This window comes from Bombyx mori, chromosome 11 (genome assembly GCF_030269925.1).
Source record: "Bombyx mori chromosome 11, ASM3026992v2".
NCBI classification, from domain to species: domain Eukaryota; kingdom Metazoa; phylum Arthropoda; class Insecta; order Lepidoptera; family Bombycidae; genus Bombyx; species Bombyx mori.
In genome coordinates this window covers 1551194-1576016 of record NC_085117.1, presented here as the reverse complement: position 1 = coordinate 1576016, position 24823 = coordinate 1551194, and the positions used below count along the sequence as shown (strand labels likewise).

The following is a 24823-nucleotide window of genomic DNA, read 5'->3' as shown; positions in this document are numbered from 1 at the left end:
GCGATAATGAAATGAAACAAAAAGACAAATATTTTAAATCTTTAATAATTTTCTTAAAAAAAAAACCGTTTTTAATAAAATATTTATACTCGTACATACAACAATATAAAAACACGTACCTACGTAAATTGGTTATTTACTTAAAGCATTAATATTTATTTGGTCTTAAAAAATATACACAAAAAAATACATAATTATATATCGACGCTTGAAAGGCAAACGTGACTAAGCGACAATAACTGCTTTTTACATAAATGATAGGCAATAACCATATTCGATGCGCAAAAAATATATATTTCTAGGTCTATTAAAATCATTTCAATCCTACAGCTAGATTCGTTAAAATATATTTGTTTTCAGGTATTTCAAATTTAAATTAGTCTACTGTAAAGTTCACGCATTGTCGCTTAGTCACGTTTGCCTTTCAAGCGTCGATATATACAACTTTTTTTTATATGGCTTCAATCTGTCAGTATACATAATGTTTGGAGGTTTGTTTGAATTTTGGTCGACTTAAGGAGGGTAGAATTGCAAAATCGCTCTCGCTCTGCGAATTAAAGATGGCGTTACTTTAGCAAAATTCCTAAATATGAAATAAGTGCGGAATTATCTTTCTAATGACTCCGGTTTTTAGTTGATACAGCAATTATCATATATTCCGCATATAAAAAGTGGAAGATTGTCGTGATATGAACATAATACGCGAAGACATGATAAACGTCTAAGCAAAAACGGTTTTTACTGGTGGGGGGATCGACTTGTGAATCCGCTCCAGTAGGTATCACCGACCTGCCCATTTCTGCCGCGAAGCAATAACGCGTTTCGGTTTATAGGGCGGGGCTGCCGTTGTACTGTAAAAACTGAGACCTTAGAACTATTATCTCATATTATCTCAATTTGAGTTAACTTTTACGCTATAGAGAACGTTAAAAAACTCTCACTAAGCACACTGATGTCGCGATCTTAGTCCGATTTCGAACTTCTGTTATTGCGCCCTCCACTCTTGAACTATTTTACTACCCTCTTATAATTATGTAGTGTGACAACGATGTTTTAAAAAATGTCACCTTTCGGATCGACCTAATAATGTCGGTCAACGTTACTACTGGCACATAATTTTAATTTGGCAATGTACTAAACAAGATTTCTCTTTAACAACTCTATCCAGACTGTTGAAGACTTACGCAATTTTAAACTGGCCACTACAATCGATATCAATAAAAAAAAGGGTGCGTGTACTTATGTAGGCGCGTAAGAAGTTATACTTTATTTTTATTAAATTTATTTCTTTTTTTTTAATTTAAATTTTAATCAATTTGAAAAAAATCGATTAAACAACATCCTCAAACACGCATATTGGACATCCCTTTTCTTGACATCGTATAAATTCGGTAATTCTCGGTACGGTTCGGAAAGTTCATCTGCGGCTATATTCAGACTCGCCAAGTTACGTCGGTCGTATTGTAATGAGCGATTTAGAAGGCAACTTCATTCTGTTAATTTTGTGTCACGGTGCGCGCGCATCGTAAAATTTCACTCTCATCAATTTTTCATAACGCGCCTAAAGAAGTATAACTTGAATAGCATATATTACTTAAATACTTATCGCATAGCACAACGGATCCTAATATTCAGTAGTCATTTTCGTAATTGAAAAAAAAACCGCAAAATGTCAAAAATGACATCTCATAAGGACGCCATTCATTTTTGAAAAATTACAGTAAACTATTTAGTTTGGAGGGTACAAGCCCTCTTTGGTACAAGTACATTTTTTTTCCTACCTATACTGATAGTCTTGAGAGGCTATTTCAGCTTCTCCTTGACGTGTAGGTGAGCTCACGTGGCTCAAACCGGAAGTGTTGCTAACACTGGCCCTAGCAAGAGCCGTGCTTTGCAGAATCTACCACCGGATCGGAAACGCGACTCACTGAAAAGATCCGGCGAGAATCTCAATGGGCTAGGAAGTAAGGAGCAACATCTTTGTGTATTAAAAAGTGTCCGCTGGAAGGGAGCCAATTAAGGTGGCGCCACGTAGCAAGGGGAAAGATTTTAAAAAGCAGCGCGCCATAAACTATTAGAGTAGGATACTAAATTAAGAAGAAAAGAAACACTTCCTACGTTAATAGTAATAAAAATAATTGAGATTTTAAATACTGCATATTTTTGAACTACAAAAGTCACGTAAAATATTAAATTTTTCAACTTCGCTCTGTTTAAAACTGCTATATCCACATCATTTCCACTTCCTACACTAGCGCTACTTCGGTGAGTCTTCCAATAACAACTCGCCGTTTACAGACGGACAGTTTATCAACTTGTCACCTATACAAGACGGTCCTTACTTCTACCCTCCATACTATTAAGAAGGCTTTAACGTACGCCATTTTGTTCAATATTTGACCGCCAAAATTACTGTCAAAGTTATCAAATGTTTTTTTCTTCTTTTGAAACAGGGATCTATGAACACGGGGCATAGAACCGGCTTAAGTGACTGGTATTGCGACGGGTACTGATCCTACCTAAGCGAGTTAGGCGGTTATGCGTTGGTACAGTCGTTCTAAGAATACGACCTTATATCTCAAGGCGGTATTCACACTGTAATTTTCATGTTTTCGATAGCGTCAAAGTTAACTCAAATTTGTATGGAGTTGGAACAGCGCCCCTAGCGGCAAAAAACTCACACTAAGCACACCGTATCCAGATTAACCCGACGATAATTTAAGTACGAATATTTTATTGATAAAATTTCGCTCAAGTTTTAAGTAAGGAATTTAGACGGTTCAATTAAAAGTGGAAGAGGATGATTTATGTCTACATGGTATAAGTGGAAGACCAAAAGTATTGTTGGATTTAATGTGGCAACACTATCTCAGCAGACGTTAGTACTAATTAGAGTCGTTCCCCTGGAAACTTAGATGTGGGCGTTAATGATTTTTTTTTAAAAACCTCGATCAGTGAGGAATTATAGACTTCGATAACCCAGAAACTAGCTGAATCGCCGGACCAAAAAGACGGCTTTATTTCCGAAGCCATTTACTGGATTACATTACGTAACAAGCGTGACGTCACAAAGGCCTCGGTCTCATTCGCAGCGTACAACGCGAGGCTGCTTCACGGCAAAAATAGGCGACCGGTTGCACTTAGATCGCGCGCACTTATGCAAGTAACGTTTTTATCACACCCGCTTTTATCGTTCACATCACTCCTATTTAACTATAAAAAGCTCAGTACACTCGACGTCTTCTTTTAAGCGACGGACGCTTATTACCAGAACGACAGAAAGCATTCGAGTTGAGCTTTATTAATGAATAAACGACTATTTACACCTGTGCCTTAAACTAACTTTTGCACGTTTTAATCAAACTGACAGCTGTCAAATATGACACGTACGTCAACGTCAGACGTCAAATACGCTTTGCGTTTGGCGGCAATTTCGAATCACCTTCACTCAGATTGGTCGTACATTAGAACCCTAAAAACACTGTTTGTTCCCTAGGCAGAGAGACGCGTATAAACTTTGATCTCATACCACGTATTTAAATACTAAATTGTGATTATCGTTCGAAATCGTGTAGGTAATCACATAAGACTTTTCCTCAGGGCTTCTCCGTTTTGATTTTCAAATCCAAAACGTTATCTGGAAATGGAAGATCATAAATAAAATTATTAATCGTGTACATCCTATATTATTAATTATAAATGTGAAAGTGTGTCTGTTTGTCCTTCTATCGCGTCAGAACGAAGCAACAGATTGATATCGAGGGGCTAAAAGATTATTTGATTTAAGCCACATCTTTGCAACTTTACAACAGAGCCATTTAAAGATTAAAATTTGGAAATAATATCATAACAAAAATAAAAACACTTCTTCAGCTGTTTTATTTTGGTAAATATAATTGATGTTCAATTAAAAACATCGAACTGTTGATGCTGAATCGAATAAAACGGACCTTTAATTACAAAGATAAATGTCGCGTGTTAACCGAAATATTGCTCAAACCAAATATAGCCTTTAACCCCTTTTATCTTTTAAAAAAACTAGCTGCCCGCTCCGGCTCCGCTCGGGTCTTTAACAAACAATTTCAACGACATTTGACGTTGTTTTATATTTTTAAATAAAATAACACTTTTTGCGGCAGAACTATAATAGTTAGACGTATGCTGTCGCGACACTTTTTGTAAATAGTAATGTGTTCTACAAAGTCGTAGTACATTATTTTATTCTATCATCAATAGTTTTCGCAGGGCACGCGATGTAAAGAATATTTTAGGTAATTTAAAAAAAAAAGATAATAGCCCATGTCGCTCGGGAATAGTGTAGCTTCCAAACAGTGAAAGAATTTTTCAAATCGGTTCAATAGTTTCGGAGCCTATTCAATACAAACAAACAAACAAATCTTTCCTCTTTATAATATTAGTATAGAAGTATAGAAAAAAGTGAACCTACCCTCACTATCGCAGTACACGATCCGTCTGGGCGCAGTCTGCTTCCGACCGTGGCCCCGGCGGCCGTCTTTCACCGACAAATTGAGCACGCCCTCGTATTTGCTTTCGTTAATGTAGAACGTCTGGGCGCAGATCTTTTTGACGTCATCGCACCTGAACAGGCGATCGACGCTGCGGTCCACCAGCCGGTCCAGTCGCAGCTCGAAAACGTCGTCCTTCGCGAGGTTGCTGCGGTCGCTAGAATATTCGGTGCGCGGAGACGAGGAACGAGATTTCGCGGGAGATTCGTGCGGATTCTGGGCCGGATTTTGTATCGACGGAATCGCGGAGCTGTCCGAACGTTCGCTTAATGCCTGCGAAGGACATATGAACAATCATTTATTACGCGAAATCGGTGAAAACATTAAAAAAGTGGTTACTGGAGCCCATACACATCTACAACGTAAATGCGCCACCCACCTTGAGATATAAATTCTAAGGTCTCAGTACAGTTACAACGGCTGCTCCACCCTTCAAACCGAAACGCATTACTGCTTCACGGCAGAAATAGGCAGGGCGGTGGTACCTACCCGTAAGTAGTATTTAGTTGATCGTTGCATTTTATCAGTTACTTTTTTTGGCTACCCAATTACCAGTGGCCCCAAGGGTCTCTTTTAGCTTCACCTTCTAGGTCAGCCTGAGACGAATCGCTAATACTGGCCCTTGCAAGAGCAGTGATTCGCTCAATCTACCACCGGATCGGAATCTCGACTCACTGATAAGATCCGACAAGGAGCTCAGTGGATGGTATCTATGAGTTAAGTTGCGTTTCGAGCTCTTTGTCACACTCCAATGTTAGTTATCCAGTGTGCTCCTAACGCTTCTTACTTCCACACCTTACATGCATGGCCTCAATGAGATTCATTTAAAGCCTCCCCAAGGACTGTGACGGTAGCCATCAGAGAACACAAGATATTTGACAGATGCCTGAATCTCACGACATTTTCAAGAAAAGCTCGCATGTATACAAGTTCCGAACAACAAAATTCTGGACTGCCGGTGGGTGGACGAGCTCACAGCGCACCTGGTGTTAAGTGGTTACTGGAATCCATGGACATCTACAACGTAAATGCGTTCTAAGGTCTCAGGTATAGTTACAACGGCTACCCCACCGTTCAAACCGAAACGCATTACTGGCAGGGTGGTGGTACCTACCCGCGCGGATTCTCAAGAGGTCCTACCACCATTAAAACCCCGCTCAATGGAAGATCTTCCCTCCGTCGTTAAAATCCTAGAACTTCTTAACGTACCTGCACTAAGTACGCCCGGAGAGCCACGCACTGCTCCCTGATCGAGTCCCGCTGCGCGACCAGACTCCGCCTTTCGGATAAAGCGTCTCGTCTACAAGCGCGCACCGCCCTGAGCTCGCGCGTCAAACGCCTTAAATTTTCAACGCTTCGGCGTCTGCTGTTCTGTGATGCTAACTGCAATTCGTTTTAATTCATAGACTTACTTATACACTTACCGGTGGTAGGACCTCTTGTGAGTCCGCACGGGTAGGTACTACCGCCCTGCCTGTTTGTGCCGTAAAGCAGTAATGCGTTTCGGTTTGAAGGGTGGGGCAGCCGTTGTAACTATACTAAGACCTTAGAACTTATATCTCAAGGTGGGTGGCGCATTTACGTTGTAGATGTCTATGGGCTCCAGTAACCGCTTAACAACAGGTGGGCTGCGAGCTCGTCCATCCATCTAAGCAATAAAAAAAAAATAAAAAAAAACGGGTGTGAACGACCTCCCGATCTACCTACGGGCGCTGTTCCAACTCCATACAAATTTGAGTTAACTTTTACGCTATCGAGAACGTTAAAAACTCGCACTAAGCTCACTGAGCCTGTGGAACTCACAACTTAGATTGTTAAATTGTATTTTTTTTTGTAGCTTAGATTGGTGAACGTCACACGGCCCACTTGGTGTTATATGGTTACCATCTACCTTGAGATGTGAGTTTTAAGGTCTCAGTATAGTTACAACGGCTGCCCCACCCTTCAAACCGAAACGCATTACTGCTTTACGGCAGAAATAGACAGGGCGATGGTACCTACCCGTGCCGACCTACAAGACGTCCTACCATCAGTAATTACGCAAATTATATTTTTGCGAATAATATATTTTTTGAAAATTCGAGATAAATATAATAACACCAAAGAAAAGAAAAAAAACGCTAGATTAAATCGTAAAAATGTTTTTAACTCTGTTAGTGCTTAGCTTTTATTACATAAAAAAAAAACTTTATAAAATTCTTTAACTTAAAAGAAAAACATTATAAATTCCTAGCAAAATAAATGGTTATTTATAAATGTTATTTAATTATTACAAAACGTTACACATGCGCGCACTAAGATACGTCCTAACAGATTGATACTTAATACCTATAATCAAACTGCGCAACAGTCGATATTCCGACGCTCTGCACTTTACACGAATTAATAGAGTCGATCTATCGACGGCTCGCGCTCAAAGGGCCTAATAATTTATAATCAAACCTACATGCGGTATTTAATAATATGTTCGTAATTCAATATCAAAGTTTGCGGTTCGCTGTCATATGACACTCTTAGCTCGATTCCCACAGTACTCACCGATTGAGCCATGAGATATTTCACAAAACCGCCACCGAGCAAGAATGACTGTTCAGGACTACAGCTCTCACTGTCGATGACTTTTTTATTGCTTAGATGGGTGGACGAGCTCACAGCCCATCTGGTGTTAAGCGGTTACTGGAGCCCATAGACGTCTACAACGTAAATGCGCCACCCATCTTGGGATATAAGTTCCAAGGTCTCAAGTATAGTTACAACGGCTGCCCCACCCTTCAAACCGAAACGCATTACTGCTTCACGGCAGAAATAGGCAGGATAGTGGTACCTACCCGCGCGGACTCACAAGAGGTCCTACCACCAGTAATTACGCAAATTATAATGTTGCGGGTTTGATTTTTATTACACGATGTTATTCCTTCACCGTGGAAGCCAATCGTGAATATTTGTTGAGTACGTGTATTTCATTAGAAAAATTGGTCTGAGATTCGAACATCGGTATATCGCTCAACACGAATCCACCGGACGTCTTATCCTTTAGGCCACGACGACTTCAAAACATTGTCTGCATTGACATTATTCTAATGATGGTCACAATTTTTTTATTGCCTTTGAAAGCAGAGGAAAGCAGAGAAAAAAAGGCGCGTTTGATGAATCGGCCCGGTTAAGCCACATGTTTCCCTTTTTTTCTTCCTACCTATTTTAGTAGCCTCGACTAGTAACCCTATACTAGATTTACAGAACGAAGCGAGCTCACGGGGCTTAAACCTGACGACGTTGCTAACATTAGATCTAACAAGAGCAGTGATTCGCAGAATTTACCACCGGATTGTCAGAAGATCCAGCGAGGAACTCAGTGGGCTGTGTCTGTGGGTTAATTTACTCGCCGAGTCCTTCGTCGCAAGCGACGGGTTCGACGAGAACGATGACCAGGGCTTCTCTAAGAGTTGATTGTGGTCTCCCAGACATGAATTAGAGAAGTACATAATTTTGGGTCAGAATTACCACGCAGATTGTCAGATCTGGTTAGGAAAGCGGTTGGGGGTAGTCTATACCATGCGGTTCATGCTACCTATGACCGAACACTATGGAGGAAAGTCACGTGTGGTCACGATCCTCAGCGGTGAGGAAACGATGAAGAAGAACAAGAAGAGTTGATTTATTAATGCATTACGACTAATTTACTGGTGGTAGGACGTCTTGTGAGCTCGCACGGGTAGGTACCACTGCCCCGCCTATTTCTGCCGTGAAGCAGTAAGGTGTATCGGTTTGAAAGACGGGGCAGACGTTTGATTGAAAACTAAGACTTACAAAGTCGTGTCTCAAAGTGGTGGCAGCATATACGCTCCTGACTGTCTATGAGATTTGGCCATATGCTTTAGCAAAAAAAAAAACTAAAACGATCTGGGACTTTATGTCAAGAAATTGAACACCGCATTAATCTAGTGTACACTACACTACTGTACATTGTATTTACACTACTGTACATTATATTTACACTACTGTACATTGTATTTACACTACTGTACCATGGGGTATCTTTGTTTGAAAGGTATATGAATTTCGGTTATTGAATTTAGCTGTTCTTGTCTTGAATGGTTTCCAGAACCCATAATCTAGACGCAGTAGGATTGGAGGAGACATAATCATATGACACTATTAATACTTTGACCTCATCTCCGAGTATCCCTAGGACACATTTTGAGAGCATACATTTAGCACTCCTTACATTTCTAGTTATTACTCTATCTCTCTACTTTACTTATTTATCTTACATTTAGCATGTTAAGTCTGACAGTCTGTCAACGTCAGCCTTGTTTGATTACTGTCTGATATAAGGTTTGCTACGTAGCAGGAGGTTTTATTTCAGTATACTAGATCTACCAATCCTCAGCATGAGTAACTGACCAGTTCCTCCCAAACCAAAAAAATGCAAAAGGTTGAATTCATGACTGATACTCACTCTATTCTTGATCCTTCTTCTTAATCCTTTAAGGAATGCTAAATCGTCTTCACTTAATTTCAGTGAATGAACGCGATCTGCATACTTGCAAGTCGGTAATTCAACCACCTCTTCCACTGTCATTTCTATGCCTCTAGCTGAAAGCAACCATGTTAGGCGTAGAGAATGACCAATATTGTTGTCGTACAATTGTATGGCACCAGAAATTCGGTGCATATCATTCTAAGTAAGTGTAACACTCACATTACTACATTTAGCATTAATTATAAATTTGAACCATCACATTGAGAAATGTAGGTGAAGTCTCTATTTTATAATACAACATCAGACTCCCCTGAAAACTGTTTCACAGTTGAAATGACGAACAGGGTCATATCTGTATTCATCTACCACCAATCTAGTTGGTATTGCTTTGATGTTACCCGCAAAATTATAATTTGCGTAATTACTGGTGGTAGGACCTGTTGTGAGTCCGCGCGGGTAGGTACCACCGCCCTGTCTATTTCTGCCGTGAAGCAGTAATGCGTTTCGGTTTGAAGGGTAGGGCAGCCGTTGTAACTATACTGAGACCTTACAACTTATATCTCAAGGTGGGTGGCGCATTTACGTTGTAGATGTCTATGGGCTCCAGTAACCATTTAACACCAGGTGGGCTGTGAGCTCGTCCACACATCTAAGCAATAAAAAAAAAAAAAAAAAAAAAAAATTAGGGCAAACCTATTTATTTAATTAATTCATTGATCATCACCAAGAAAGTAATCACCAATTTAGAACATCGATAATTCTATGAGAAATTTGTGATAAATTTTGCCTATTTATAGGCACAAACAACAGTGCAATACTTGACTGCTCCTTAATATTAAATATAAGAATAAATTACAGTTATAGAATTTCACTTGAGTAACAAAGTTGTAAAAACTATTGTTAATTAGAGAGATAATGTGTAAGTAAAACTTACTATATTTGATATGATTTTATTTAGTTGGGAAATAATCTATGCCAAATTTTCCTGTAGACAATTATGAAAAGATGATGTAGAGTATAGAATAGAATTGCTCGTCTCATGTTTGCTGTCATACACTCATTCTTCCAGGTTGTCTTAATTGTGTGTGCTTTGCTCTCAAACTCCGAAGAAAACTTAGTTACTCATTGAGAAAACTTTTCTGAGCAAATGTATTTAAAAGTTTTGTAAATATTAATTTGGGTAGGCTCTCGTGAGCGTGGAATTAGTATTCATGTTTTTTATATTAAAATATGTCTTTAATACGTTCCTCGGTGCACGTATTAAATTAAATGAAAATGCGTCATAACAATATTTTGTACCTGTTGAATTCCAAATGATGTTTTATTACGGTTTTGGATGTTTTATTTGTGTACTCACCGTCGAGTATTTCCTGGTCTAATTGATATGAGGATGCGTGTTTCGAGTTATCGTCCATTCTTCATATTTAATTTGTTGTTTATTAACGAGTTTAATCCAGTTTTATCGCTTGTTAGTAATTTATTTAAAGGACTTTAGGTTATGTTTTTGACAGCTGATGTCATTTCTAATCAGTGATGCGTTGAGTAGGTACCTAGGTATATCGATAAATGCATTAAACTGATATCTAATACTTCAGGTGACAACATAGTTATTGCTACTTCGATAAAGCGGCACGACACGGAACCCTCTCATCGTGGCCGCCGCTAACTACATTCCCGATCCTACGGAAAGAATGGAAAGCAGTCGACGTCGCCACAAACACGTCATTTCGGATCCTCCCGATCCACTAACGGTGCTTTAGGTACCTCAAGCACCGGTCATCGTTCTCATCGAACCCGTCGCTTGCGACGAAGGGCTCGACGAGTAAATTAACCCTCAGACACAGCCCACTAAGTTTCTCACCGGATCTTCTCAGTGGGTCGCGTTTACGATCCGGTGGTAGATTCTGCGAAGCACGGCTCTTGCTAGGGTTCGTCTTAGCAACGTCGTCAGGTTTGAGCAGTTTTATTTGAAGCGTTTTATTGCGTTATAGTGTCTTAAGCCCCCAAACACATTAGCTATAGTGCAATAGTCAGTGTAATTACTTACTATTGATTAACTTTGTGAGTTGCAGACTTAATAGAAACTACCACAACCACTTTCATGTTAATTATCAGAAATTTATCATACCAATAAGCGGCACAGCTGCTGTTTATGAATTGGACCCTGTTTGACGTACATAGTTGTCGCAGCATGTTCTTACTTGATTACAAAGTGTGCAAATATAAAATAAATATAGTATTTATTGAAGATTACTAACATGTCAATTTTATAATAATATAATATTCATAAATTATAGTCATATTCATAGTCATAAAGAATTTAAATATATATTAATGCAGGATTCTTCTAATCCCTTAATTGTTGAAAGAAAAAAAAAGAAATTAATTGCTCTGACATTAATTAAACGCATGAAGCTTTTGGGCATTCATTGGGTATTCATCTGATTAATCCATGGAATAACCGACACACCTAATCTCTTAAGCCAGATAGAAATATCTCAGCACTGTCGATTGCACCTATAATTGAGGTGATGTCTGCTATGTACTTTTGTCAGTTTTTCAATTTTTTTTATTGATGATCACTTTGTTGGTGCAACTAAATAAATAAATAAATTAAAACTATATATAAAAATAAAAGTAGTGCCAACCTTAGCAAATTTCTCATATCGTCCCAATTAACCGCAATTTTCGGGTAAATAGGGATTACACCTATTTTTGCATTTTTTGCTTAAACTGGAATGCTACTTGCATAATTTTAAATTAGACAACAAAGATGCCCCCAAGGGTCAATCATTTTGATCCTGATATAGCATTATATACATCAACAACTACCTTAAAATTGCTCATAAAGTTGGAATTTGTCCCTAATCGCCCCATTTTACGGTATTTTACCTTGGAAGCTTCAAAGATTTGAATTTTTGACAATTCCTTGTCAACAAACCATTGTAACCGGTTAACAGAATCGTTTCTTGTTCTTTTACGTACGGTAAGTCTCATAAACTTTTAGATAAAGTTGAAGCGGTGAATAATATCTAAAATTATATAGTTTTAGTTAGTTTTCATTATATAGTTTAGATGTTTCTGACGGAGGCCAATGGAGCGGTTTAACGCGCATCCTCTGTAAAGCGCATGTGTCGATTAACGATTTTCGTTGCTGACTGCAAGGACCTCGTCCGGGCCATATCTTAAAGCACTGCAGTGTTTCATCCTGCAGTAAATCATTACCTACTACACATCTCTCTCTCTCTGCTTTGCCTGTTTCAAAAATACGCGTTCAAGCAATTATTTCTTAAAAAAACCTCGTCCGGCTATTCGGCGTTTACGTAAAGAATACTCCGCATCGAAACAGTAAGTCGTAACTAGTATTCATTATAATGTTGTTTGTATTTCATGATACACTTCTAGAAGCAGAAAAAGTAGTAATACACAATACCGTCTTTACCATAAGGGCACACGGGGCTCGTGCCCAGGGTCCCCATTCTCAGGGGGCCCCTAAGGACCGACAATTTCTCTCACACATTTATTCTGAAAACATTTTTGTCGGACACATTACACTTTTTTCACAAATCAGTAATATTATCAGAAGGTACCTATTTATAAGGCATATACTACGCCATTATATCGATGACTGCGCCTATTCCTACTGTACTAATTAATAATATTTCCGAATGCATCCTACCTTATTTACTAAGTACACCATCTACTAAGTAACCAAAAAACCAGCAGCATTCTAATATCATTAATGACATATTATATCATACTGTATTTGATTACCTTTAATAAATGGTCATACTCAGTAAAAAAATGCTATTATAATTCGCTTTTTTTTACTTTCCAAAAGGGCCTCAAATTCTTGTGTGCCCAAAGGCCCCAGCCTAATTTAAGACGTCCCTGGTAATACAATGTTTATTTATACAAGACATTTAATAGTAAAAAATCGGAATACTTTCAGCTTCGGTCTTGCAGCAACTGAGATTTCGATTTGCACAGTATTGATTTGTAAGACCTTTTGCTTGGAATAAAACTTTTCTCTTAAATGAATACTTATTGTTAATAAGATATATTTTTTGGGGTTTGCTCAGTTATAACACTGCTTATTTTCACCGAGCCATCATAAATTCTCTGTAGAGTAGTGCTACAGTTACTGTAAGCAAAAAAAAAACACTAGTACTTATATTCTTGTAGCTACAACCCCAAAATAAAATAATTTACTAACATGGTTTCTTAGTATTAGTAGCAGTTAATATATTAGATTCAAATATAGCTTATAAATCACTTCAAATCAGAAGTAAGCTTCTTTGCCCTCTAAAGTAATCTTCTAAGAATGCTTGGGTCAGTCGTCATCGAAAAAAACAGAAATCTTTGTCACATACTTAGTTTGTTCCAATTCTTTTGGTTGTTATAATAGCTCACGAAATGTATTTAGTGTTGCTTACTTGTGAAGTCGTCGTGGCCTAAAGGATAAAGATGTCCGGTACATTTGTGTTGAGCGATGCAACAGTGTTTGAATCTCGCAGGCGGGTATCAATTTTTCTAATGAAATACGTACTCAACAAATGTTCACCATTGGCTTCCACGGTGAAGGAATAACATTGTGTAATAAAAATGGAACCCGCAAAATTATAATTTGCGTAATTACTGGTGGTAGGACCTCTTGTGAGTCCGCACTGTTAGGTATCACCACCCTGCCTATTTCTGCCGTGAAGCAGTAATGCGTTTCGGTTTGAAGGGCGGGACAGCCGTTATAATTAGACCTTAGAACTGATATCTCAAGGTGGGCTACAAACTCGTCCATCCATATAAGCAATAAAAAAAACTTGCACTTCATGAATTTTTTGATTACATTCACGAGAAAGTATTTGATATTGATTTGATAGCAGTAGGCAGTGGTTTGGCTCTGTCCCTGGCATTGCTGAAGTCCATGGGCGACAGTAACCACTCACCATCAGGTGGGCCGTATGCTTGTCTGCCTATAAGGGCAATAAAAAAATATATATTTTAGGGCAGAAAATTATAATTTTCTTTGTTTTAATTTTATTTACTTCATTCTAAGTCACCCGGTGTCGGCACAATATTTCCTCTTATCAAGCATGGTTCTACATGCATTTTAAATTAATTTAAATTTAATTTCAACATTAATTAATTAAATTCCAAATATAAGAGCCTATTTTTTAAATAGTTTGTGATGTTAAATATAAGTAGTAATTGTAGCTACTAGGTGTAATTGTAAATTACTTGTAACAGTCCCATAACAGCTCAAGTGGTAGTTTAGAAAAAGCAACAGGCAAGTGTAGAATCAAAGGGAGTTCTTAGTTTTCTAGAAAATAATTGGATGCAGATGTTAAATCAATTAATTATTTTTCCATTCTCTCAAACATTGATTTTTTATTAACACCATTCATCAATCGTTCATATATTATTTCAACCATTCACTCAATCCTTCATTTATTATTCCTATCATACACTTGAATGTTCATTCCTTATCCATATCACTCACTCAATAGGTCATTCCCTATTCATATCATTCACTTTGTCGTTTATTCTTTATGCACTTCTTTCACTCGGTTCTTTATTCCTTGTATACATCATTCGCTCAATCGTTCTATCCGTATTTACTTCATTCACTCAGTCGTTTACTCCTTTTTCACATCATTGACGCAATCGTTCATTCCTCGTTTAGATCATTCACTCAATCGCTCATTCCTTATTCACGTCATTCACTCCATCGTTCATTCCCTGTTCAGATCATTCACTTCGTCGTTCATTCCTTATACACATTATTGACTCAATCGGTCATTCCTTATACACATTATTGACTCAATCGTTCATTCCTTATACACATTACTGACTCAATCGTTCATTCCTTATTCAAGTAATTCGTTCAATCATTCACTACTTATTCACTACAGTCATTCTATAGCTCATTCCTCATTCATATAATACACTCAATCGTTCATTCCTTATTCTCACCATTCACTCAATAATCTATTCATTATTCACAATATTCGCTCAATCTTTATATTTTTACTCACGTCATTCACTCAATCGTTCATTCCTTACTCAAGTCATTCAATCAATATTTCATTTCCCTAGTCTCTCATTCGCTCCCTAGTTCAATCTTTCGGTCATTTTGTCGCTTGGTATCGAACTATCCAAGTGCTCTGCAAGAAGTGGAAGCTAAGAAACCATGCTCTGAACGTTCGTGTGTCTTGTCATTTCTGCACATTAAATCAGGTAAAAAAAAATGTTTTTTTCTGATAATACGCATTCTGTCAACTTTTGAAACAACTATGTGTGTGGTTCTTTCAGTTTTACAGATAAGTATGTATCATCAGTTTCTAGCCCTAGATGAGTAGACAAGCTCCACAGCATATCCACGATATACATCAATTGGGATGTATATCAATAGAAATTTTACGATAGGCAGCGGCTTGGCTCTGCCCCTGGCATTGCTAAAGTCCACGGGCGACGATAACCACTCGCCATGAGATGGTCCGTATGCTCGTCTGCCTACGAGGGCAATAACAAAAAAGAAAATGGAAGATGTAGATGGGGTGGTGGTACCAACAGGCCTTCCAATACGCAGTCTCTCTTTCAAGGCGTGTCCACCCAATGCTGAGTGTAGGTCTCTCGAGTTTCTCATTCAGTCCCTACCAGCCACTTTGACCAGGTCAGTGGTCCACCTCGTTGGCTGTCTGCCCACGTTACGACGTCCAGTACGAGGTCTCCACTCCAGTGCTTTTGTGCCCCACAGATTACCAATACGCAATACAAGTAGGCTATTAAAAATCGATTTCGTTGAGATCGTATCGTTCGCCATTATATCGAGTCAGCGGCGCATGTCGCGCGTGCGCATCGATTGCCGCCCTGCCATTACCGTGCCTCGGTTCGATTTCTGGTGTGCAAAACTCGGTTCCTCATAATACCTACCTTTTTTTTTCAAATACCTATTCGTTGCTATCCTAAGGGGTCATTCCAGCTACGCCCAGACGGGTAGGTGAGCTCATGGGCTCGACTTATGAGAATTTCTAACACTAGCCCCAGAAAAAGCAGTGCTTCGCCGAATCTAGTATCGGATCGCAATCGCGACCCGCTGAGAAGATCCGGCGAGAAGCCTGCGTACCCTATATTACTTTCGGTGGTTTTCATCATTTCCTTCGTCCATTTTATGAATAGAAGAAAATATATATGTATAATTTCAAGATAGCGCATGACTTCCATATTCGGGATCCATGTTTGCCTATTTATCAACATTCCATATTATTTCCATTATATAAAATTACATATTGAAAACATGCTATTTTTGGCCAAGTAGAATCAGAGACGACCAAATCCTAAGCATACGATCTGCGGATCGCCCCTAAGTCTTAGTCAAGCAAAAGGAGTAAATGCCTTTTAATTATTTCATTTAGAGGCTGGACCCCTCCCGCCTCCATCCCTCGTCTCGTTAACGCCCGTCTGGGGTTAAAGAGCGAATCGATCACGCCACGCATGCGCAGTAAGTAGGTCCTGACGATCGATCCGGATGCGCCACTGTCGCTAGTCGGTTCATTGAACTAGACAACTGCGCTGTAGAGATTCTCTCTCGGTCCTCAATAGCGGCTACGACTGTTCATTGGTTTCTGAAGCCAGGACATAGTGCTGCTTTTGCTCAAGTGATTACGCAAATTTAAAATTGAATGTATTAGTCTGATGTTTGTATTTGTATTACATTGCTGTTAGTTCGTCGTTGAAGTTGATCGCGAGGACTTTAGATATGTGGTCAAAGAGGTAAGTGGTAGCAGGACTTGACTGTCTTTGAACTTGTGCCTCGACTAGTGACGCGGTGGTGGGGTTCACGAAAGAGATCGAACATATGACAAAGCAAGTTGATTATCGAAATACATTGCTCGCTTTGATTTAAATTTAAAAAAAAGTATATAACAATCGGGATACGGGCTTTTTTGGTTCTGTAGTTCTACAGCTATTGTGTTCAAAGGTAGATATGACTTTTAAAAAAAAAGCCGTATCTGTATATTCTACATTAATGTCACAAACTGCTCCAAGCTATGATAGTTCGTGTTAAAGGAACCAAAAACACATACGAAACAAGATCGGATACAACCATAAATCAGTAAAGTCTTCGTTCGCAACTTTAGGCAGCGGCTTGGCTCTGCCCCTGGCATTGCTGAAGTCCATGGGCGACGGTAACCACTCACCATCAGGTGGGCCGTATGCTCGTCTGCCTACAAGTACAATAAAAAAATATTTTTTTTTAACAGACTTCAAAAAAGGTTCTCATTTCGACTGTATGTTTTTTTTTTGTTTGTTTCCTCATAACTTTTGACTGGGTGAATCAATTTTGACGATTCTTTTTTTTATTAAAAAGCTGACGCTTCCACTGCATCGGGTTGGTAGTGAACCCGTTTGACCCTTCTATGTAATACCATTTGAAATGGTGGTATTTTTTGTTTTTTAGGATAATGTCGAATCACAGTAGGCCTCAGAGGCGCCGGGAGTGGGACCCGATGAGGGACGATTTTAACGAACACACGTATGACGTGCAATACGCCGATGATAATGCCGGGTACGTATAAATTTATTGTACGGCTTTTGCTTATATGCTTCGCTTTTACAGTGTTAAGTCGTCGCGGCCTGTGTGCTTAATGCGAGTTTTTTAACGCTCTCGATAGCGTAAAAGTTAACTCAAATTTGTATGCAGTCGGAACAGCGCCCCTAGCGGCGAACGTGGCAAACGTTCCAACTCCATACAGAATTGTGTTAACTTTTACGCTATCGAGAACGTTAAAAAACTCGCACTACGCACACCGATGTATAAAGCGGCCGGTGTGCTCGTATCGAGCGACGCGAAGGTGTCCGTGTTCGAATCCCGCCGGCGGGTAGCGGGATTTTTTTTTTCTAATTAAATATAATACGTTCTTAACTCGTGTACACTCAGGGGTAACTAGCGCGAACGCACGCCGCATAAATTAAAGAATAATAATAATAATAATAATTACTTTTTTTCTTTCTCAAAAGGGAACAAGTGCAGCTTGACCACACGAAGCTGTACATAATCAACATACCGAGAGGTCTGAGCGAGGACGGCATTCGCGCCGCCTTCTCGAAGCACGGAAAAGTTTTAAGCGCCCGCTTGAGCAAAAATCCTAACAAGAGATTCGCCATAGTGCAATTCGAGACTGCTAGGTGAGTTTATTATATCTTTGCAGGCAGACGTGCGTACTGCTCATTTATATTGGATAGTCATTGGCGTCTAGTGCTATGTTCGGGGTACAGCCGAGCCGTTGCCCACTGCTGGGCATTCTCCTCAAGCAACATCGAATTCTCATAGCGCTCAAAAATTGCCCGACGAGTAAAACATCCCTATAAAACTAATTAACGCGATCTTTACAAAACGGCCATTCTAGTTCCACAACTAGATGGGGCCAGTTGAAAAAATCTCTCTGGTTCTACAGAGAGATGGCGCCACTTGAAAGGCTATTTACCCAGAGATGGCGCTGTTTAGCACCGAAACGGCCAACCCTTTCTAGTTCCACAACTAGATGGCGCCACTTGAAACGCTTTTTACCCAGAGATGGCGCTGTTTAGCACTGTCATAACTTCACGATTTTCAAAAAAATGAAAACTCTTGTTACTAGGGCCTTCAACTAAAGGTTGGCCCGAAGGGTCTGCGAACTAAGTAACGTAGAATTAATAAACAGTAAATAGATTAAATTTTATGTAAGGTTTTTAAAATTCGAACATAGATGTAACCGAAGATGTAAAATTTATTAACCATTATTAGTATTTTATTATTGTTATATTAGTATTTTATATGTATTCATATTTTATATTTCTTCTTCTTCTTTCTTCTTTCTTCTTCTTTGTCGTTTCCTCATTACTGAGGGTCGTGACCACCTTGGTCCAGTTTTTGCACCAGCTTCCTCCGGTGTTGCCTGCATTCGGCCTGCTTAATGGCGCCCGGGACGCTGGTGTTTGTGGCATCCTTGACAATGTCCGTCCACCTGGTTATTATATATATATATATATATATATATATATATATATATATATATATATATATATATATATATATATATATATATATATATGAGGGTCAGGACCCTCAGTAATGATATATATATATATATATATATATATATATCTATATATATATATCATTATTTAAGATTAATAATGTGAAAATGTATTTAATTGTTTATCCTTCCGTCATGTTGAAACGAAGCAACAAATTTACACGATATTGTTATAGTATAAGGCCACTAGAGCGACAAAATCCGAAGAAACATCTCACTACCATGGGAAAATACACTAACATTTCCTTGATCACACAGGCAAAACTGCCTGCAATACCTAGTTTTACTAAAATTATGTGTAATACGCTTTCGAAAATTCCAATTTATTAGATGTTCCACTAAAATGAACACGTTATTAGTAATATTTTTAAGGGGCAACTAAATCAGTGATTTATTAAAAATTACATTACGATTTGGACATTTTGGACCCTTCCTGTGAATTTTCCACTGCTCTCATCAGAAATAAAGATTAATATGGATTACATTGCATAAATAATTACCAATCGTAACTATACTGAGACCTTAGAACTTATATCTCAAGGTGGGTGGCGCATTTACATCGTAGATGCCTATGGCCTCCAGTAACCACTTAACATCAGGTGGGCTGTGAGCCCATCCACCCATCTAAGCAATAATAAAAAAATAAAAAAAACCAAATTAAACTGAAAATAATATATTCTATAGCTTATTTAGTGCAAAACACTGTCAACAGAGTGAAGAGATTTTAAATGTGATAACATCTTAAACTATGCGATTATGATTGAAAATTTTCAACGATATAACTCACTGTACTATAAAAACTATGCAAAATGTGGGATAGTTTTTACCCGTGCTTAATAACCCGCTTAACCGCAATGATTTGTTTTTTTTACAGTGAAGCCAAACTGGCCATGATGAAAATGAACGGCTCCGAACCTCTGAACCTGAAGATATCCATAGCTCATAAGGTGAACACAAATAGTTTGTTGTATTTGAATAGCAAAAGTTTTAACACTTCAGTATTTCCTTTGGAATTCTCGAGTCGAAGACTAAAGGGTCTAATGAAACATCAGATAAGTTATAATTAACTTCATAGTGCAATAGTTAGCGGCTCTGTCTGCTGGGCTGAGGGTTGTGAGTTCGATTCCCACACCGGGCAGACATTTGTGTGACGAACAGGCTCGTTTAGTGTTTTGGGTGCTTATTATCTATATATGTATAAATAAATAATGTGTATATTAGTCAATGGTTCTCCTAGCACACAGCGGGATACTTGGGACTAATGCAATGACACTAAAAATGCAATATTAAACAGTATGTGGTAGAAATAAAATCATACTGGTTACAATTTGTGCTTGTGAGTTCTTGAATGTCCAGCTTTATCCCTATCATGATACACATAGAATGAACGTCCGATGGGCCAAGATCTACGTGAAGAGTGCAATGGCCCAGCGCATACAAGTATGGGCAGTTTGAGTGGTGGTTATCCGGACTAAGATGGATGAGACCTTCATTTCTTAGAACTCAAAACGAAAGCAAGTGTTTCGTAATTATGCCTGACAGTGCAGTAATTATGCCTGCCTGAGGTGGCATGACGCAAAATGCCCCGAAGGATTAAAGTGATTACTGATGCTTAAAAAAAAGTTGAAGCAAATGTGATCTGTAGGTCTCTGAACGATGTGATTCTGAGAAAGCTTATGATATTTTTTTAGACGATTCGGAAAACGCAACATGATAATAAAGACAGGAATTACAGCACGTCACGAAATGGTCATTGTAGTAGAGATGAAGCATCCAGTATCAGCAGCAAGGGATGGAATATGAGGTATGATTAGACTTTTTTTTTAAGATATAGAGAAATGTACGTAATTGGAAATTTTGTTGAATATTTAAAAAAAAAATGAGAGTTGATCACTTTTCAGCAGTTGCTGGAGCTCATTGACCAATTGAATAGCACTCATACATGCACTACTACATACTTAGCACTACCAAATACTTTGCCATATTAAATTTATAGGTGCAATGGCTTTCCCACGGTGTAAACCAATGTTTCTCGGCCGACATAGGCCTTTGCCTATGGAAATTAAATAAAAGAGTAAATTATTAGTCTGAAAATGGTAAGGTGACACCTCTAGCCCACCATTTTGTAAAGTATATAAAAAGAACCTAACCTGAAAGTTGAATGGAATAAATCTGAAATGTAGGCTGTATATTTCTAAACCCTTTGTAGTTGGACCAGCAACAAAAAAAATACTACAGAAATACTTAGAGGTTATTGGGTTTTAATTTCCCGCCAATCTCATTCCGCTGCGAATAATACGCTTTGATTGGCCGTAGTTTCGCAGATCGCTGGTTGAGTTTTTCAAAATCAAAATGGTCGTTATAACTTAAAGTGAAGTTAGGTGAAGTAAAACTTTTAGTAATTTGAAACTTTCCATAAAAGAGTTCGTAAATCTAATATTTAAATAACTTGTTTGACTTTACGTTTCTACGTAATCTTTCAATAATGCTTATGAATAAGTTTTTGAATTCCGTGTCGTGTTCGAATGCGTAAGTCGACAGTTTTTTGTATGAAATGTATTCATATCATATTACGTATGATAAACATGAACAATATACTTCGTAGACATTTTGGCTTGTTCGCAATAAAATACAGCAAACCAAATACCTATGCTGAAGGTTATTTTTATAATATAATTTATAGTAAGCTATGCGAAAATGTTGACCGGGTTCGTATATTAATGACAAAATCAAAATATATTTTACATCCGAAGACTTAATTTACCATAAAACGTTTTTTTTTTTTTTTTTTTTATTTGTCTCTACAAACAGTAGTAAAATTCCTAAATTTCTATCAGATAGATACATTTGTAAAGTTGCTAATGGTATTAAGTGCTCATACAGCCAACTACTTAGCAGCGCTTTATTGTTATTACATTCCGGCGTAAGGAGAGACCTTTTGGTACCAACGCAGCTTAAACCTCATTGGACATCGAGATTGAGACAGCAATTTTTGGTGATCAAGTTCCTCAGTAGGTACCCATATCAAAAGGAATCAAATCAAGTGCACTGTTTAACTACCTAAATACAGCATCTATTCGCAAATCATTTCACGACTGAACGATAACATCCTGATGTTCAGATTGTATATTATTGGTCTTTAAGTCATTGGTAGAATACCACAATACTCTAAGTAGAACACACGAGTAACAGACAGTATTGCTGTACTGGTTTGAGTCAAGCAGACTCTGTCTACATTCAAACTTCATACTACTACTATTGCGCTGGTGCTATGAGCTCTGGTAATCATTTTAGTCATAGTTTGACAGCAATTAATCATCGTAGCTTGACATGAACAAACCCAACCAACCTTCATGGAGACATTACAGCAGCAACTATTTGAATATTGAGTTACATGCTAAATCTTCAGGTGGAACATTCTAATATAATCATATATTTCATTTGTTTAACAGGAATCTGGACGATGTCATGAACAATGATGAAATTGACGAAATTGATGACATGGTGAGTAAACACTTTTAAGATGGCTAAGGTTTTTTTTTTATTGCTTACATGGGTGGACGAGCTCACAGCCCACCTGGTATTAAGTGGTTACTGGAGCCCATAGACATCTACAGCATAAATGCGCCACCCACCTTGAGATATAAGTTCTAAGGTCCCAGTATAGTTACGACGGCTAGCCCACCCTTCAAACCGAAACGCATTACTGCTTCACGGCAGAAATAGGCAGGGCGGTGGTACCTACCCGTGCGGACTCACAAGAGGTCCTACCACCAGTGAAAAGTAAGAGTGTGAAAACATTAAATAAATTTGTTAATTTCGACAACTATTTTGAAGTTTTATCTGAAAAGTCAAAGTTTACTTTGTGGTAATCCTATGACAGAACTTTACGAAACATGAATTGTGGTAAATTTTCTTCAGTTTAGTTTTGTACCATGATGTGTTGTGGTAGCCATTATAGTTCACAAGATAATTGGCACCTGAATCTCGCAAACAATGTTTTCAAAATAAGCTTGCATCAATATAAATTCCAAACAACCACATCTGGACTGTTGATCTACTGAGCACAATGTCAACCGCTCAAGAGGTTTAAAATCAGTTGGAAAGGAGATCACATAAAAAATCTGCTATTTTATTAATTATCTGTTGAAGATATGAGATGGCAATTTTGAAATTTTGAACCACCAGTTTTCCTTGTAACCTCTTGTTTTGAAATAAATGAATGTTAAATACTCAAAATGTATTTTATAATTTCCGTAGATTCATGAGGATCACGATGACAACCTTGACTTGGAGCTGGACATGCTCACGCTGAAACAGCTGAAGATCAAAGAGGAGCAGCTCATGTGTAAGCGCAGATTGCTCCTGCGACATGCTGAGAAGAGACAGGTGTGTTAAACTTAAAACTGCTGGAAAGAAACAGGTGTGACAATAAAATATGGTCATGAAGTTATTCAGTTTGAGTCGTTGTGGCCTAAAGGATAAGGCGTCCGGTGCATTCGTATTGAGCAATGCACCAGTCTTTGAATCTTGTAGGCGGGTACCAATTTTTCTAATGAAATACGTACATAACAAATGTTCATGATTGACTTCCACGGTGAAGGAATAACATTGTGTAATAAATATAAAATCAGCAAAATTACAATTTGCGTAATTACTGGTGGTAGGACCTTTTGTGAGTGTGCACGGGTAGGTACCACCACTCTGCCTATTTCTGCCGTGATGTAGTAATGCGTTTCGAGGTGAAAGGTTACTACAGCTGTTGTTAAGCGCTAGGCAGCGGCCTGGCTCTGCTCTTGGCATTGCTGAAGTCCATGGACGATGGTAACCACTTACCATCCAGTGGGCCGTATGCTCGTCAGCCAATAAAAAATTGTACTGTAAAAAAATAAGCTTAGAACTAATGAGTTCACGGCCCTCCTAGTATTAAGTGGTCACCTGAGCCCATGGACATCTACGACGTAAATGCGCCACCCACCTTGACGGCTGCCCCACCCTTCAAACTGAAACGCATTACTAACACATTACTGCTTCAGGGCAGAAATAGGCCGGGCGGTGGTACCTACCCCTGCAGACTCACAAGAGGTCCTACCACCAGCAATCTGGTGCAATTGGATCGAGTCTCCCTCCCCGATGGGTTCCTCTGCCCGACACCAGCTCTTAGGCTACGGATTGTTGCAGGTGGCTCCGCATTCGTCTGCCGGTAGATCCGTCCTGCCCGACGGTCGGATCGTCGTGAGGAACAACGCCAATGAGTACGTATGCCGTATTAACTTATCGCTAAACCATACTACTTACTAGAGGTGCTTAATCTATACATCAATATGTGGAGCAAAAACTTTGTGCCCCTTTTTACGGAAATTGCGGTAGGCAGCGGCTTTTGCGGTAGGCAGCGGCTTGGCTCTGCCCTTGGCATTGCTGAAGTCCATGGGCGACGGTAACCACTCACCATCAGGTGGGCCGTATGCTCGTCTGCCTACAAAGGCAATAAAAAAAACAAAAAAAAAGACGGAGGAGTATGAAATTTCCCACACTTATACTTTATATAGAGAAGGATTGCAGAATGTCATTTTTTTCTAGCAGTTCTATGGCCAGCAGTGAACGTCTGTAGGCTGATAGAAAGAATATCAGAAAGAAAGAAACAGAGAGAGAGAGAGAGAATACACTTTATTGCACACCAAAACACAATTTACATTCGATAACAGTAAAAAAGCAGATACATTTGTACAATATGCGGT

The 24823-nt window shown here is 38.6% G+C and overlaps 1 protein-coding gene and 1 long non-coding RNA gene across 13 annotated transcripts in view; one reads left to right on the top strand and one right to left on the bottom strand.

The window, feature by feature from the left end:
* Positions 1–27: 27 nt before the first annotated feature.
* Positions 28–10859, bottom strand: LOC101735494 (segmentation protein cap'n'collar). Its single transcript, XR_005245208.2, has 5 exons — positions 10367–10859; positions 8986–9122; positions 5736–5909; positions 4448–4799; positions 28–3637 (listed from the first exon to the last, which is right to left on the bottom strand). It is a non-coding gene; the product is annotated as a segmentation protein cap'n'collar (long non-coding RNA).
* Positions 10860–11665: 806 nt separating this feature from the next.
* The window catches only part of LOC101739668 (uncharacterized), a 61509-nt gene continuing 48351 nt past the window's right edge, over positions 11666–24823 (top strand). For 5 of the 12 annotated variants that reach the window (XM_062670938.1, XM_062670941.1, XM_062670940.1 and 2 more), the window contains exons 1-8: positions 11777–11995; positions 17468–17575; positions 18028–18195; positions 19960–20032; positions 20777–20889; positions 22538–22589; positions 23346–23474; positions 24267–24340. In XM_062670938.1, coding sequence (XP_062526922.1) covers positions 17472–17575; positions 18028–18195; positions 19960–20032; positions 20777–20889; positions 22538–22589; positions 23346–23474; positions 24267–24340 — 713 coding nt within the window. In that variant the 5' untranslated portion in view covers positions 11777–11995; positions 17468–17471. Of the gene's footprint in view, positions 12358–12377; positions 15244–17467; positions 17576–18027; positions 18196–19959; positions 20033–20776; positions 20890–21389; positions 21615–22537; positions 22590–23345; positions 23475–24266; positions 24341–24823 lie in introns of those variants that run through there. The other 7 variants (XM_012692933.4, XM_012692941.4, XM_021349396.3 and 4 more) reach the window with 7 other exon arrangements.